The following is a 16,379-nucleotide window of genomic DNA, read 5'->3' as shown; positions in this document are numbered from 1 at the left end:
GGGATAGAATTGTATAAAGGTGAGTATATGGAGGAGAGATGAGAGAGAGATGAGTGAGGATAGAGGAGAAGATATAATTATGGTTCTTGATTCGAAAAGCCTTTTTGGCCATTGTCGTCATGAACAAAGCCCTCATCCCCTGGGTGCAGAACTAGAAAAAGCAATGATTTACACGACTCCCTTGTCCACTGTTGTAAATAGATGCATCTGTAGTGTATGTGGATTTCTGGGGACAAATTTTGAGACAGCAAAGGTATAACAAAGCACAAAGAGAATCACCAGTGTTGGGAGGGCTATGAAAGTAAACAGAGTTAGGAGTATTTGGGGGAAATTTTAGAAGAGAAATCTTAGGGAAGATAGAATTTCCATAGTTCAAATAATTGAACTCATGCCTTCAGCATGGGTGGAAGTATAGGGAAATATGTTTCCATGGCAACACGTGGACAATCTTTTCTATGAACAGAGTTGTTCTCTGGAAGTGGTGAAGTCTAGATCATTGTTTCTCAACGTCAGAAGCTGCTGCTGCTGGTTTGAAGATGGCCATGAGCATCTGGATAGTTCTTATTACTCATGGGAGGATGTGGTCACATGCAAGAGGATGAGCTGCCAAAGGTAGAAGTCAGGGATTGCTGCACTGAATGGGAAGGTACACAGAGAAGCTCAGATGTCTCTTTCAACATGAAACCTCTCTATTAACCTGAAGCCTTCTGTATATTAATTCATTGACCACTCCCTATATTACTTAAATCCTCGGCAAGTGTTGCCGGTTGATCATAATCCTAATTTTTCTTAGTATACAAGGAATACATTAGTGGGAGGGTTAGTGTTGTTTGTCATTTATTTGTCTATCTCCAAGTGTCCAGGGCATAGATATGGATAGGGTAAGGGCTCATTTAAGATATGAGAGAGGACATGTGCTATCTGGTTTAGGACATTCTGGTTTCTACATTTCACTATGAGCCTCCTTAATTGTAGCAGACATTCCTATATACCTACCACTAGTTCATTCTCTTTTTGGTATTAGTAATAACACTATCCAGGTTGCCAGTGTGTTGGCTCAAAAAAGTTGACTTTCTAGATTTCTTTGCTGCTAGAAATGGCCCCTTGGTGATGTTCTGGCCAATGAAATGTAAGCAGAAGCCCTTTGGGAGAGATACTGCTTTTCTCATTAAAAATCCGACATGTTCTTCTTGCTCTTTTCTTGTGTCTTTCATGCTTGGAATATGAATACAGTGTCTGGAAGTTCAGCAGCTCCCTTGTGATGATGAGGACTGGAACTATATTTAGAAAATTATAGACACTCTGACTTTGGTGAGCTTCTGTACTAACTCTAAACAGTCTCCTAAAACAGTCTCCACAACTTCTTGCTATGTGAGAGGAATAAATGCCGTACTGTTTAAGACACTTTTAGGTGGATTTCCACTACATGCTGCCATATATTGTCCTCATTGATATCCTAGCAACTGCCATGCTCCAGGCAGGTAACTTATTGTCATTTGAATTTGAATGACTCAACATCCTAAGTTATCATCAGCTGAAATATTTCATTACATGTGATGATAAACTTATTTTTGTTTTTTTTTTCCACATTGGACATATTTTTCTTTCTTTTTTGAACTCTTCTATGATTTTTTAAAAAAGATTTTATTTATTTATTCATGAGAGACAGAGAGAGAGAGAAGCAGAGACACAGGCAGGGAGCCTAACGTGGGACTCGATCCTGGGTCTCCAGGATCAGCCCCCGGGCTGAAGACGGTGCTAAACCGTTGAGCCACCTGGGCTGCCCTCTTCTATGATTTTTTTTTAAAGTCTTGTTTTCAATGAACGTTAAACTGACATTTCAAATTAGGCAGTACAATTGATACTGTCCTGAGATTAAAAAAATAAATAAATAAAATAAAGTGACATCCATGAAAAGTGAATATTTGCCTTCCATGGTCTATAATACTGGGTAAATAGTACAGTCACATTGTTCACATTTTTTTTTTCCCAAAAAAGATTTCATTTCTTAGTCCATCCATTTCACTCTTCAAAATAATCACTGTCCTCCACTGGAGCCCTCTTTATCCTTAGTAAGTCTCTTATGTCAATTATGTAATAGTTTGGCCCTTTTTGGCTTTTGTTTCTCCTTGCTTCTTTTCTCTCAGCAAAGCAGCCTGCAGAGCAATAAGATAGGGAACATGCCTGCTGGGCCTGATTTTCTTCTTCAAAATAGCTGTGGCCACTGGGTAGTGATAAAAGGAGTCAGCTCATTGTAGAAGCTAAAAACCAGGTAAGAGGATTTAGCCCCACATTGGTGCAAAGGTGACTTTTGCACAGAGAGTCAAATCTGTATTTGGTTTGAATATAAACAGAAGGCCGAGGGACTTGGTGAAGACATCGCTGTACCCAGATGAACAGGAACTCCAGCCCACTGACTTCACAAGTGAATCCTGCAAGTGATGTGGTCCTCTGCCAATTTCCTAGTCTCTGTGGGCCTCATTTGTAAAAAGAATGGACTCTGAGATTTCTTCTAGCTCAGACATCCTGTGCTATTCTCATTCAATAAATATTTTTGTACTCCCATAATGGGTCAGGGATTACCCTAGTGATAGAGATGCAACAGTAAATAGTACAGAAAGGAGAATGCACTGAAGTTTAAGAGTCCAGAGAATAGGAGAGAACAGAAAGCAGATTGTCATGGAGAAAAGAAGCAGAACAGAGGGGTAAATAGAAACATTATTAAAATATGCCTACTTCTACATCTTCAATGAAGATTTCTTGGACACTACACTCATCATTGATCTTACCTTCTAGGGAGTCCTGAAGCATTTCTGTCGGCATTATTTTTTTTAGCACTTATCAGTCATTTGTATTAGGAAATCTCTTTTTGAGCATTTTTCTTATCTTCTCAACTAGGTTGGGAACACGTATAGGTCACATACTTCTGTAAAGCTGTATCAAAGTACTTTTGTGTATGAAGTATTAAATAAGCCAGACAAGTGCTTTGGATCTCTTCAAAAACCTAGAAGCAAAGAAAGAAGTCACAAAAGGTAGTTAATATTTATGGAATAAGTTGAGATCACAGGAAGGTAGAAATGGTGAAGTTGAGCTAGGAGTGTGAACTTCAGACAGGCTGACCACCCATAACCAAGCACAAACCAGAAGTTATGTGAACCACTTGGAGAGTCCAAATTGTGGCCAAGTGAAAGGTCTATCTTGAAGCACCTTGGTCTTCGTTTAGGTAATCCATGGCATGCATTTACCTCCACAAATCACAGAAGGTTCATCTTAAAGTTGCTTTATAAGGAGAGACATTTGGAGTAGTTTGTTTTTGACAAGGAAGGAAGAAAAAAAAGTAATAAAGGGGAGGGGAAGGGATGGAAGAAGATAGCATGATATTCTGCAGATAGGTTTTGACAATATCACAATCTTTCCGTAATTGGTATTTATGTTCGTGTTGACCCCTCTTTGTGAGACCTCAAATGGCAGGAAGTCTTACTTCTAGCATTACCTGTCACAGTACCTATCATGGGGCTGGGTGCAAACAGGACTGCTTTGGCATGTCATGTCAGAAAGGCATAAATAGGACTGAATGGGCAGATGAATGGAACCAATGCCTCTTCCTTCCACCTGGGCTCCAAGTGGAACCAGAAGATGAGGCAGCAGAATATAGGGGAACAGAGGGTCTCAAGGTCTTTCTCTCTTTCTTTCTTTTCTTTCTTTCTTTCTTTCTTTCTTTCTTTCTTTCTTTCTTTCTTTCTTTCTCTCTCTCTCTCTTTCTTTCTTTTTTTTATTTTACCCGTTTATTCATAAGAGACCCAGAGAGAGGCAGAGACACAGGCAGAGGGAGAAGCAGGCTCCATGCAGGGAGCCCGATGTGGGACTCGATCCAGAGACTCCAGATCATGCCCTGGGCCCAAGGCAGGCGCTCAACTGCTGAGCCACCCTGGCTGCCCCAAGGTCTTATTTCTTGATGCTTATGTACTGGAGATAGAAGAGCCAGTATGGTTCTTCTAGTCAGATCCACCCATTTTGCACTCAAGCAATGAGAACCAAAGACGGGGTTCAGAGACTCCTGGTTCCAAACCTTGGGCCAGTTGTTCATCTATTAGGTTCATATAGCTGATGCCATTAAACACCTTCACAGATTTTTGACAGCTACTGCCTGACCCAGGACTCTGCTAAGAGATACCATCTCTAGAGTTGATTTCTTGGTGACACCTGGTAATACAGGGTACCTTTAGGACAGGAGAGGCCAGTAGTGGAACTTATCTTTGCACATGACACCCACTGATAAAGACAAATAGGGCCACCTAATCCCTAGTCTCCATGGATGTAGGCTCTGTTAGGGCAGAAACTATGTCCTTCTTGTTCATTCCTTAGCTATGTGAACTGAGTCAACATCCTTAAACTTTTCCATGTCTAACTTTCATCATCCATGAAATATGGATACTATTAGCACCTGTTTCATAGAGGTGAGATGAGAAGGAATTCAGTTAATGCTTATAAAGTGTGTAGCACAGTGCCTGGCACATGGTAAGCATTCAATGAACTTTAGTTAATGTTGCTTAGTTATTATTAGCTATTATTTCAGTCTTATACTGTGTCTGGCACATTTTAGCTATGTAAAAATATTTGTGTTTAGTTTGTGATCCCTTAAAGCATTTTTGGAAAAGTTTGTGTTTCCTTACACATCTTTAAGTAGATAATAAAATTATTTTCATCCTAAGTCTAATTTGATGCAAAAGATGCAGCTTCTAGTATTTTGTATATGTTGACTTTTTAAGATAAAGCTCTTACATCATTTTTAAAAGTATATCTAATGGAATGGAAATAATACTATCATCCATTAAAAATATGAATATATTATTTTATTACATTTTCAATGTTGGATCGCTTCTTTTCCTTTTTGGATTAAGATTCCTATTCTCTGCTGGCATAGAAATTCATACAAAACAATTTATATTTAGGCATGACAATTTTTTACTGATTTTTTTTTTTTAGCTCCCAGTTACTCTAGGACCACTTATTGAAAAGATCTTTTTTATTTTTCTGTATAAAATTGCTTTGATGTCAATATTAAAAATAAAGTGACCATATATGTGTAGGTCACTCTACTTAGTTTTATTGACCTTTTTGCCTGTATTTAGCCTGTATTTATTTTTCTTAATTAGTATAGCTTTACAGTAAGTTTTAAATCTGATAGAGTTACTTTATTCTTTAAGATAATCTTGGTTCTTCCATTTTCTTGGATTGGCTTTTAAGTTTAGAATCAGATGATCACTTTCTATCAAAAAAACCCAGGCTGCTGAGATTTGATTGGGATCCCACTCCATCTTTAGATAAATTTCAGAAGAACTGATATCTTCTTATCTATGAACTCATTTCTCTCTACAATTTTTATAGTTATTAATGTAGTGATTTTAAATGTCTTTCATTAAATTTATTCCTTAGGTACTTGGCGTTTTTGAAGCTTTTGCAGAAGGTAGTAGAATAAAATATTTAAACTAATACTTATTTTTTCTAAAATACTTATCCCAGATTGAATTATTATTACAACAGTTATTAACATAATGTATCAAAACAACAAATAGCATAACCTTTTAAAAGTTTTATTTGAATTTCAGTTAGTTAACATAAACTGTAATGTTAGTTTCAGATGTACAATATAGTGATTCAGCAATTCCATACAACACCTGTGCTCATCCCAACAAGTGCCCTCCTGAATCCCCAACACCTATTTTACCCATCCCCCACCAATATCCTCTCTGGTAATCATCAATTTGTTCTCTGTAGTTAAGAGTTTCTTTCTTGGTTTGACTCTCTCCCATTCTCTCTCTCTCTCTCTTTTTTACCTTTGCTCATTTGTTTTGTTTCTTAAATTTCACATATGAGTGAAATCATATCGTACTTTTCTTTCTCTGACTTATTTCACTTAGCATAATACTCTCTAGCTCCATCCATGTCATTGTAAATGGCAAGATTTCATTCTTTTTATGGCTGAGTAATATTCCATTATATGTGTATACACACACACACACACACCACTGCTTCTTTATCCATTCATCAGTCAGTGGACACTTGGGCTATTTCCATAATTTGGCTATTATAGATAATGCTGCTATAAACATAGGGGTTCATGTATCCTTTTGAATTAGTATTAGTATTTTTATATTCTTTGGGTAAGTACCTAGTAGTGCAATTGCTGGATTGTAGAGTAATTCTATTTTTAACTTTTTGAGAAAACTCCATACTGTTTTCTACAGTGGCTACACCAGTTTGCATTCCCACCTACAGTGCAAGAGGGTTCCCCTTTCTCCACATCCTTGCCAACACCTGTTGTTTCTTGTGTTGTTGACTTGAGCCATTCTGACAGGTGTGAGTTGATATCTGATTGTAGTTTTGATTTGCATTTCCCTGATGATCAGTGATGTTGTGCATCTTTTTATGTGGCTGCCGGCCATTTGTAGGTCTTCTTTGGAAAAATGTTTTTTCATGTCTTTTGCCCATTTTTAATTGGATCATTTGGTTTTTGGGTGTTAAGTTCTTTATATATTTTGGATACTAACCCTTTATCAGATATGTCATTTGCAGATATATTCTCCTATTCCATAGGTTGCCATTTAGTTTTGTTGATTGTTTCCTTGAGTGTGTAGAAGCTTTTTATTTTTATTTTTTGAAGCTTTTTATTTGATGAAGTTCCAATAATTTATTTTTGCTTTAGTTTCCCTTGTCTCAGGAGATGTATCTAGCAAGAAGTTGTGAAGGCTGATATCAAAGAGGTTACTGCCTATGTTTTCTAGGGTTTTGATGGTTTAAGGTTTCACATTTAGGTGTTTCATCTATTTTGAATTTTAAGACAGTGGTCCAATTTCATTCCTTTTGCATGTTGCTGTCCAGTTTTCCCAACACCAATTGTTGAAGACACTTGTCTTTTTTCCTATTGGATATTCTTTCTTGTTTTGTTGAAGATTCATTGACCATAGAGTTGTGGGTTCATTTCTGGGTTTTCTGTTCTGTTCTCCTGATTTATGTGTCTATTTTTTTAAAGATTTTATTTATTTATTAATGAGAGACAGGGAGAGAGAGAGAGAGAGAGAGAGGCAGAGACACAGGCAGAAGGAGGAGCAGGCTCCATGCAGGGAGCCTGACGTGAGACTCGATCCTGGATCCCCGGGATCATGCCCTGGACTGAAGGTGACACTAAACTGCTGAGCCACCTGAGCTGCCCTATGTGTCTATTTTTATGCAAGTACCATACTGTTTTGAACATTATACATTTGTAATATAACTTGAAGTCCAGAATTTTGATGCTTCCAGCTTTGCTTTTCTTTTTCAAGGTAGCTTTGGCTATTTGGGGTCTTCTGTGGTCTTATACAAATTTTAGGATTATTTGTTCCAGCTTTGTGAAAGATGCTATTGGTATTTTGATAGGGACTGTGTTAAATATGTAGATTGCTTTGGGTAGTATAGACATTTTAACAATATTTGTTCTTCTAATCCATGAGCATAAAATGTCTTTCCATTTCTTTATGCCGTCTTCAGTTTCTTTCGTAAGTGTCCTATAGTTTTCAGAGTACAGGTCTTTCACCTCTTTGGTTAGATTTATTCCTAGGTATCTTAGTGTTTTGAGTGCAGTTGTGAATGGGAATTATTCCTTAATTTCTCTTTCTGCTGCTTCCTCATTGGTGTGTAGAAATGCAACAGATTTCTGTATATTGATCTTATATCCTGTGACTTTATTGGGAGTTTGTTTATCAGTTCTAGCAGTTTTTTGGTGGAGCCTTTTGAATTTTCTATATACAGTATCATGTCATCTTCAAATAGTGAAAGTTTTACTTCTTCCTTGCCAATTTACATGCCTTTTATTTCTTTTAGTTATCTGATGGCTGTGGCTAGGATTTCCAGTACTATGTTAATTAGCAGTGATGTGTGTGGACATCCCTGTCTTATTCCTCACCATAGAGGAAAAACTCACAGTTGTTCTCTTTTGAGGCTGACACTAACTGTGGGTTTTTCATAAATGACCTTTATTATGTTGAGATATGTTCCCTCTAAACCTACTTTGTTGTGGGTTTTTTTCATGAATGGATGTTGTACTTTGTCAAAGGCTTTTTCTGCATCTACTGAAATGATCAAATGCATTGTTTTCAAGCACACATGAGACATTCTCCAGAATAGATTGCATATTAGGTCACAAACCAGGCTTCAACAAATACAGAAAGACTGAAATCATACTATGCACCTTTTCGGACCACAATCCTATGAAACTAGAAGTCAACCACAAGAAAAAATTTGGAAAGACCACAAATACATGAAGGTTGACAACATGCTACTAAGCAAGGAATGCATCAACCAGGAAATCTAAGAAGAAATTTTAAAAAATATGTGGAAACAAATGAAAATGAAACAAAATGGTCCAAAACCTTTCTCAAAGGAGCAAACCTTGCTCAAAAGGATCAAAAGCAATCCGAAGAGGAAAACAATACAGGCCTACATTAAGAAGCAAGCCAAATCTCAAATAAACAACCTAACCTTACACCTAGTGGCACTAGGGAAAAAACAACACAGGAAGCCTAAAGCCAGCAGAAGGAGGGAAATAATAAGGATTAGAAGAGAAATAAATGATATGGAAACTAAAAAACAAAACAAAACAAATCACAAAACAAAACAAAAAAGAAAAGAAAATAGGACTGATCAAGGAGACCAGGAGCTGGTTCTTTGAAAAAAAATAATAAAATTGGTAAACCCCTAGCCAGACTTATCAAGAAGAAAAAGAAAGGGTGCAAATAAATAAAATCACAAATGAGAGTGGAGAAATGACAACCAATACCACAGAAACACTAACAATTATTAGAGCGTATTATGTAAAACTATATGTTAACAATTTCGACAACCAGAGGAAATGGATACATTTCTAGAAACACTTAGCCTACCAAAACAGGAACAGGAAGAAATAGAAAACTTGAAAAGGCCAATAACCAACAAAGAAATTGAATCAGTAATCACAGAAATCTCAACAAGCCGAATTTTAGGGCCAGATGTCCTCACCAGCAAATTCTACCGAAACACATAAAGAAGAGTTAATACCTATTCTTCTCAAACTATTTCAAAAAATAGCAAAGGAAGGAAAACTTTAAAATCCATTCTATGAGGCCCACATTATCCTGACCCTGATATCAAAACCAGATAAAGACTCCACTAAAAAAGAGAACTATAGGCCAGTATCCTTGATGAATATAGATGCAAAAATTCTCAATAAAACACTAGCAAACTGAATCCCACAATACATTAAAAAAATCATTCACCACAATCATGTGGGGTTTATTCCTGTGTTGCTGGTGTTTCAATATTCTCAAATCAATCAATGCAATACACCACATTAATAATAAAAAAATAAGAAAAGCATAACTTTTGATGAACAATCATGAAACAAAATATGTTTCTTGAAAATATATATAATAGAGAGATGGAGGTGGCAATTATGACAGTTTGTTTAAAATAATTATCCCTTTTTATAGCACACCAGAAGTTTTTACACCTCAGAACCAATGCACTTTACTAAGATGCAGAATGGGTGAGAATCGTGCCTTTATTTTGTAAAATGGGGAAATGGTTTAAGCATGAGAGTGAAGGAGAAAAAGGAGAATTTAAACCATAGGAACATCTCTAAAAGACTAAGTTTAAGTAAGAATATACATGGAGGATAAGGCATCTAGAAGCTGTTCCTTTAAAATTGTCTTGTTTGTGTACTCCTTGATCAGCTTTGTATGTTAGGGACCCACAGTCTTATCCCTCCTTGAAAAACCTCTCCTCTAGGACAGAAGTGCAAATGAATTAAAGTGTGATGTTTGCAAATGCAAAAACTGAAGTTAGTGGTTTTTCTATAATAATCACATTATCACTTATTTGGTTTCTGATGTGATTTCTTTTTTTTTTAAGATTTTATTTATTTATTTATTTTTAAGATTTTATTTATTTATTCATGAGAGAGAGAGAGAGAGAGAGAGAGAGAGAGAAGCAGAGGCACAGGCAGAGGGAGAAGTAGGCTCCATGCAGGGAACCGGATGCGGGACTCGATCCTGGGACTCCAGGATCATGCCCTGGGCCCAAGGCAGATGTGTTTAACCACTGAGCCACTCAGGCGTCCCTCTGATGTGATTTCTTATGTCATGTGGATCTATGCATAATATCCAGTCTATCTATCTGAGTCACTATTTGGAGTATGCTACCAGTGCATATTAATATTCTATTGATACATGCTATTGATTATTATCAACTGATATTTATTGTTAGTTATTAATTACTGAACTTTTTGTAGTGATTTTAAAAAATAGTCGACTTGCCAAACCTGAGAATGGATGGTGTATATGAATATCATGTGAATAAGGTTCTCACCTTTTGTATCCCAGCTAGCTTACATTACATCAAAGCCTTTTATTTTGTCCCTCCAGTAAGCACTGTGTGATACCAGTTTATTTCCTACCATATAGAATATCAACCTGAGGAAATAATGAGTGTTTATTAATCAAAATGGGGCAAATATCCAGGCCTTTTCTGTAACTCATGAGTATTATCTGAGTCTCTATGAAGAAATAGAAGTGTATTTCTTAATAGTAATAAATGGTTAAAATATGCAATAGCAAGAATTGTAATTCCACTTGTTCCTAATTTGGGCTGTCTCATTATCTTGGATCTTAGCATGGATGCACAAGAGATTATGGCTCACTCATTTCTGAATTTGTACTTACAAGTGGAGATAGTTCAGCTTCATAAAACAAGGAGGAGGAGGAGTATGATTAAAGGAAATGTTCATAAACCAGATGCAATTTATGAGGTTTATTCTTATTCCTAAGACACACACACACACACACACACACACACAGAGTTTGACTTTCACTCAGCTGACACAAAAGTGCCAGTTCCCAAAGAAAGTCATTTTTAAAGTAATAACAAGACATGGGCACAACCAGAAGGATACACCAGGGTAAGTAGCTGTGACGTGCAGGGAGGTGCAACAGATAGATTCAGGAGGGCTGGCTTGAACCCCAACTCTGTTATTTATTATATGTGTCACTTGTTGGGGAAATATAATTAAAAACCAAATCTTTTCCCAACCCAGATAAATCTCTCCACAAAGGTAGAAGAGAAATAAAATAGTTTTATTATTGAATATGCATAAACATGAATGGTGCTGCACATCGTAGACATTTCTCAAGAGATTGCTAAAACAGAAAGAACTCTCACCTCATGTATCCAGGCAGGTGCCCCCCATTTCATCCATGTTCTCAGGATTAACAATACTAGTTCTCCAGGAAGACAACTGGACAGCACCGTTTGTTACACATGGTTCATCTGGGGGTCACCAGGTGATTGGGTTAATAAATTGGCTTTATCCAAAGAGAAAATAAAGTCATGTCTTTATGACATGGGGTATTTGGATATAGGAACCAACTGCAGTTAGGTTCCTACCCTGTCACAGAAACTAGAAGGTAAAGGCTGTATCTTTTTTGATAATTGCAATACAAAAAGGTGTTTTCCAGGTTCTTGAGAAAGGCGCTGCTCTTGCATTGTCAAGCTGACAGGGAGGCTCTTTTAACTTTTAAAGAGATTTATATACATTTCAAAGACGCGGGAAAGGAAATTGAAATTACAGGTTTTCTAAAGTAAATGCTTTATTAAAAAAAAAAAAATAGGAGGAGTCCCTTCCCTATTTTGAACAGGGAGAAATTTTTTTTTTCCCTTTCAGATTGTATTTACATTTACACATTTGAGGGGGGATCTTAATCTCCCTGCATTTGTTACCTCATCTAGAAGAGAGAAGTAATAATATCAACAACAATTATTCCACCTCAAAAAGAGCTTCGTTGAAGGAATTGTACAAAATTTCTTTGTCATTTTAAATGTTGAAATTAGTAGAAATTACATATCTTTATTGGTATTAAATCCATATGCAAGCAGTTTATCTAATATTTAAATGGGAGCATACATTTTTAAAAGAATCTCTCCTTTTGTAACAAAAATATGTCAGCTCCACACTACTGGTTTGCTTTTCGCATTGAATCTGTCTTTATGTCTTACCTATAAAATTAATATTTATAATTTTGTCTACCAGTTCCCCTGTTATCATTTTATCGTTAAAAATAAATTTCACAGTAAATCCAAAGCTAGTCACTAAGATAAACTTATGTTTCTAAGGAAACAAATTTAAAAATATATATCCTAAATAATTACTTTTGCTTTAAAAACACTGCAAGATACATTTCACTACAACAGTTAATAGAAGTAGAAGAAAAGAGGTATGATGAAGAACAAGCAAAGGCATGTTTTGTTTCCTGTTTAGTGCTTTTAAAAAAACAAAAAAGAAAAAAAATGATGCTATTACTTGGATGCGGAGTTACTTCAATTTGACATATTTGACATATCATGGATAAAATATGAGCAAAGCAAAAATGACTAAGAATAGCCCCGCGATCATGCTAAGTAAAGATAGAGTCTCAGGCAGGTTGCACGCGGGCTTTTACTCTCTGGCTCTCAAGTGAAACCAGGCTGGGAAAATAGTCCACTGAAACACCGCACTGAGATGGGCTTTCTTCTTTTGACATTGAACTCATCACCTGGTTATTTAATTAATTATTGGTGAGACCAAAATTATATAAAGAATAGCTGTGCCAAATCCAAGTTATCTTCTCCCATTCATTTGGGGAGTTCTGTGGTGCCACATTTTTTATGGTAGTGCAGCCAAATGGGTGGGTATTCACACCAATAAATTACGTGACAAGTATGATTCTGGCAATTACAATGCAAGTTAGAAATTATTCAGAACGGGATGAAATATTTAAAAACCCTATTATAAATCTTAGCCAGGAAATAAATTTTCATGAGACCAGTGATTAACCCAATAGCAAAATGGAATTTATATCAACCATTCATTAATCCCATTTCCCTTCTCCCAACACCATTAATTAAGTGTCTGCTCAATTCCCATTCCTGTTCTCGACTTGTGTCGCTTACCCAATTACAGCTAATTTTCTTGCGTGCAACGGGAGTGGTAATAGCCTCTAACAGTTGTTGAAATGTGGTTCCTAGCGCTTATTGCAGTGTGTTATCCTTGAATATTCCATAACATGTTTTCTCGTTCTGTTTCTAAAACCAAATTTGTGCGGGTGGAGAGAGGTGGGGGGAGAGGATTGAGTTGGGTACAGTAAGTGGCTGGTTTCCTTCCTTTCAGGTCCTCTGAGACCCTTATCTGATTTAAGTTTTGCCTCAGGAGAAAGCTGTACCACTGAGATTGCTAAAAATAACTGTCCTCCTGTCTTGCTGTTTTACTTATGACTCTGGGAGAAGCAGCTTTGGAAAAAATCAACTTTTGATGGTGTGATTTTATAAGTTGTACCCACCCGATCACTTCGAGTTCAATAGGGAGAAACAATTTAATTTTTTTTAAATTGAAGCTTCTGTTACATGATGCTCCATTAGCTTTCTTTTTAAACAGTTCACACACACACACACACAAAAGGAGTTGGTTGAAGCCTACAAATATTTTTTTTTTTTTTTTTTTTTTTTTTAATTTTTATTTATTTATGATAGTCACAGAGGGAGAGAGAGAGAGAGGCAGAGACACAGGCAGAGGGAGAAGCAGGCTCCATGCACCGGGAGCCCGACGTGGGATTCGATCCCGGGTCTCCAGGATCGCGCCCTGGGCCAAAGGCAGGCGCCAAACCGCTGCGCCACCCAGGGATCCCGAAGCCTACAAATATTAAACATAAATTCTGTCTCGTTTCAGTTGTACCTTGAAGATACAGGTGTAAATTCAGCATTTGTATCCTGACATTTGGCTTCCCTTGGACTTCTCTCTTATTGTCTGAGATAAAAGAAACCAACCTTTTGTTTTCTGATTGATCCTCATGTGACAGTAGCTTCTAATAACTCACTTGATTAAGTATCCTCTCCCAGATATTTCCCACCCATTCTACCCTCCTCCACCTTAACATAATTGATAATCTGTAAATAGACACTTAAAGTTGTTCCAGGAGTTCACAATTTAAAATAACCCTGTGGAGAATCCTTTTGTGAAGCAAATAATCCTTTTATAATCACCTCTGCTTCATCTGCTCAGATTTTAGTCCATCAGCCTTTTCTTAAAGCAGAAAATGGTTTTATCTTTGGAAACAAGTGAAAGATTCCCCTGATGTAATAAAGAAGGGCTCTGGAAGGGAGAGCTGGGAAGAACTCAGGTTTGTGATTAGTCATGGAGTTAAGTGCAATAGTAATGGCTTGATTTCAAGGGGTTGGCTTGAGCATGCCGGAACACACAGTGATCCCAAGTCACTGTGGGTTTTAGTTTCCTTATGGCATCCTCTTCTCCCTCCGGTCTACATAGCTTTTTGTCTCCTCCCATTCCTCTACAATTGGAAATGATGTCCATTTTGGGTTGTTATCTTTATCATTTGTATTCAAGAGCTAATGCTCTATTTTATCCACATACAAAAAGCCTTGAGGAAAACTTATGAAATTTTAATCCACTCAACTATCCCATTGTTTCTGTTAAAAAAACAAAATTTAACTAAAGGAACTTGAAGATCTAATTGGTTTTATCAGGAAATCCAATCCAATCAGGCAGAGTCCCCTCTCACAAATAGAGAGATGGTTGGAGGAATTGTACACAATGGGAGCTTTCTCACTGGAAGGAGGGTGGGGCAAGAAGTGATTAGCAAAAGAAAAGAAAGGCTTCGTTCAAGTAAGGCACCTTCCCCTAAGGGAAAGGGCAGGAGATCTTATCCAGTGTATTACCTCACCTTGCTTTGGGGAACGTGAGGCACCCCGTGACTGATTACTTTATTCATACTATTCATGCTGATCAGAAAATTCCTGACTGGTTAAGACTACCTATCTGTGGGAGTTTGGAACTAAATTAAGTGTTAAGTTCCACTTTGGTGACTTGGCCTAAATGATCCCATTTTGGGCCTGTGGTTTTCTTTTTTACATTTAACATAGGAAATTTAAGGGATCACTTTCCAGCCACTTGGAGAACAGTTTTCTTTCCATCAACATGTAGGTCCAAGCACCTGTTGGTCCCATGCTGCCAACATGTCTGTGAATGAAGTGGAACTCCTTGCTCTCTTACAGCTTGCATTTCAGTGGTCACAAAATAATCTCATTTTTGTCAAATATGACAGTCGTGTTTCTTCTTTTCAGGAGGTTTTCTTACATGATTTTTAAAAAATATGCTCAATCAAAATGATTGAGCTGATACACATAAGCTTACTTTTCACATGTTAGCAAAAACATTTCATTTAATCATTTGGTTGCATCATGATAGAATGTTTTTAAAGAAATGTCTGTTATCTTCTTCATAGCATTTCTAATTTCTAAGAACCTTCGGCCTGTAGATACTTTTTTAAAAAGATGCTTCCTAAATATAGGGAACATAAGATCGGGTAACTGTTTTCCTAAGTGAAAAACTTACATTTGCTATTGCAATCTGAAAGGAAATAATGGTTTAATTAGTTTTTAGATGAAAAGATTTCTGCAATCAGACTATGTTTGTAATGGCATTTATAAAACAATTTCCCCCCTACAGTAGCATTGTAATTAAGACTTTCAATGAAATTGTCAAAGGAGAGGAGTGTTCTGTTCCCTGTGGTCCGCTGTACCGGCTGCCCCTCAGGGTCTTCTGCTGCTCTGTACCAGCCTTGTACTAATGCCTGTAATCGTGTTTCACTTCCTCCAATTAAGCTGACAGAGAACTGGAATTGCTGTCACTTCTCTCATTGATCTGAAAGGTGACAAGATCAGACTGTAGCATTTCATGCACAGAGCACTTAACATCCCAAATACTCTATTGCCCAGAAGACTGTTAGCCCTCCAGGGAAGGCCTAAGAACTTCTGTATTTCCGGCTCCATCTCTTGGTCAATGGGATACTAGCTTAGAAAGGTCACAGAAAATATCTTGTTTCATGGATGGGTTCCAATGTACTCCTCTGAATCAGCTGTTTCTCAAAATTTTAATGGATATGATGGGAAAAAAATGTTTATGGCTCACTAGATGTTGGAAAAGGAGGGTTAAATCAAGTTAAATAGGTTTCTTTTCTCTGTAATCATCAGTGACCTCATACTTGTGTTGTAAATTTCGAAAAAAAAAAAAAAAGATGTGGTGTGGTATATGTGTATATGTAAAGGGCGGTGGATAGTGTGAAGTATTTCATGAACATATTAGAAAAAATTTGTAAAGGCAGATGCAAGGCTTCATATCCTGAAGATAAATGTTCAAGATTTGCAGATGTGGTCAGTAAGGACTATCTTATGGTTATTTGGTGACAGAGCTCTGAACCCTGGTGTCAGTGGTGGTGGATCTGTCTAATGTTGGATCAGCATTTCTAAAAACAACTCTTCAA

At 36.9% G+C, this 16,379-nt stretch overlaps 1 protein-coding gene across 8 annotated transcripts in view; it reads left to right on the top strand.

The window, feature by feature from the left end:
- Positions 1 to 16,379, top strand: part of CTNNA2 (catenin alpha 2) — a 1,087,950-nt gene that overhangs the window by 778,213 nt on the left and 293,358 nt on the right. The window contains exon 1 of one of the 8 annotated variants that reach the window (XM_038561610.1): positions 556 to 612. The exons of the other annotated variants lie outside the window; for them this stretch is intronic. Coding sequence (XP_038417538.1) covers positions 571 to 612 — 42 coding nt within the window. The 5' untranslated portion in view covers positions 556 to 570. Of the gene's footprint in view, positions 1 to 555; positions 613 to 16,379 lie in introns of those variants that run through there. 8 annotated transcript variants of the gene reach the window in all.

Source organism: Canis lupus, chromosome 17, assembly GCF_011100685.1.
Source record: "Canis lupus familiaris isolate Mischka breed German Shepherd chromosome 17, alternate assembly UU_Cfam_GSD_1.0, whole genome shotgun sequence".
In the NCBI taxonomy this organism is placed as follows: Eukaryota; Metazoa; Chordata; class Mammalia; order Carnivora; family Canidae; genus Canis; species Canis lupus.
This window is presented reverse-complemented; position numbering and strand designations above follow the sequence as displayed.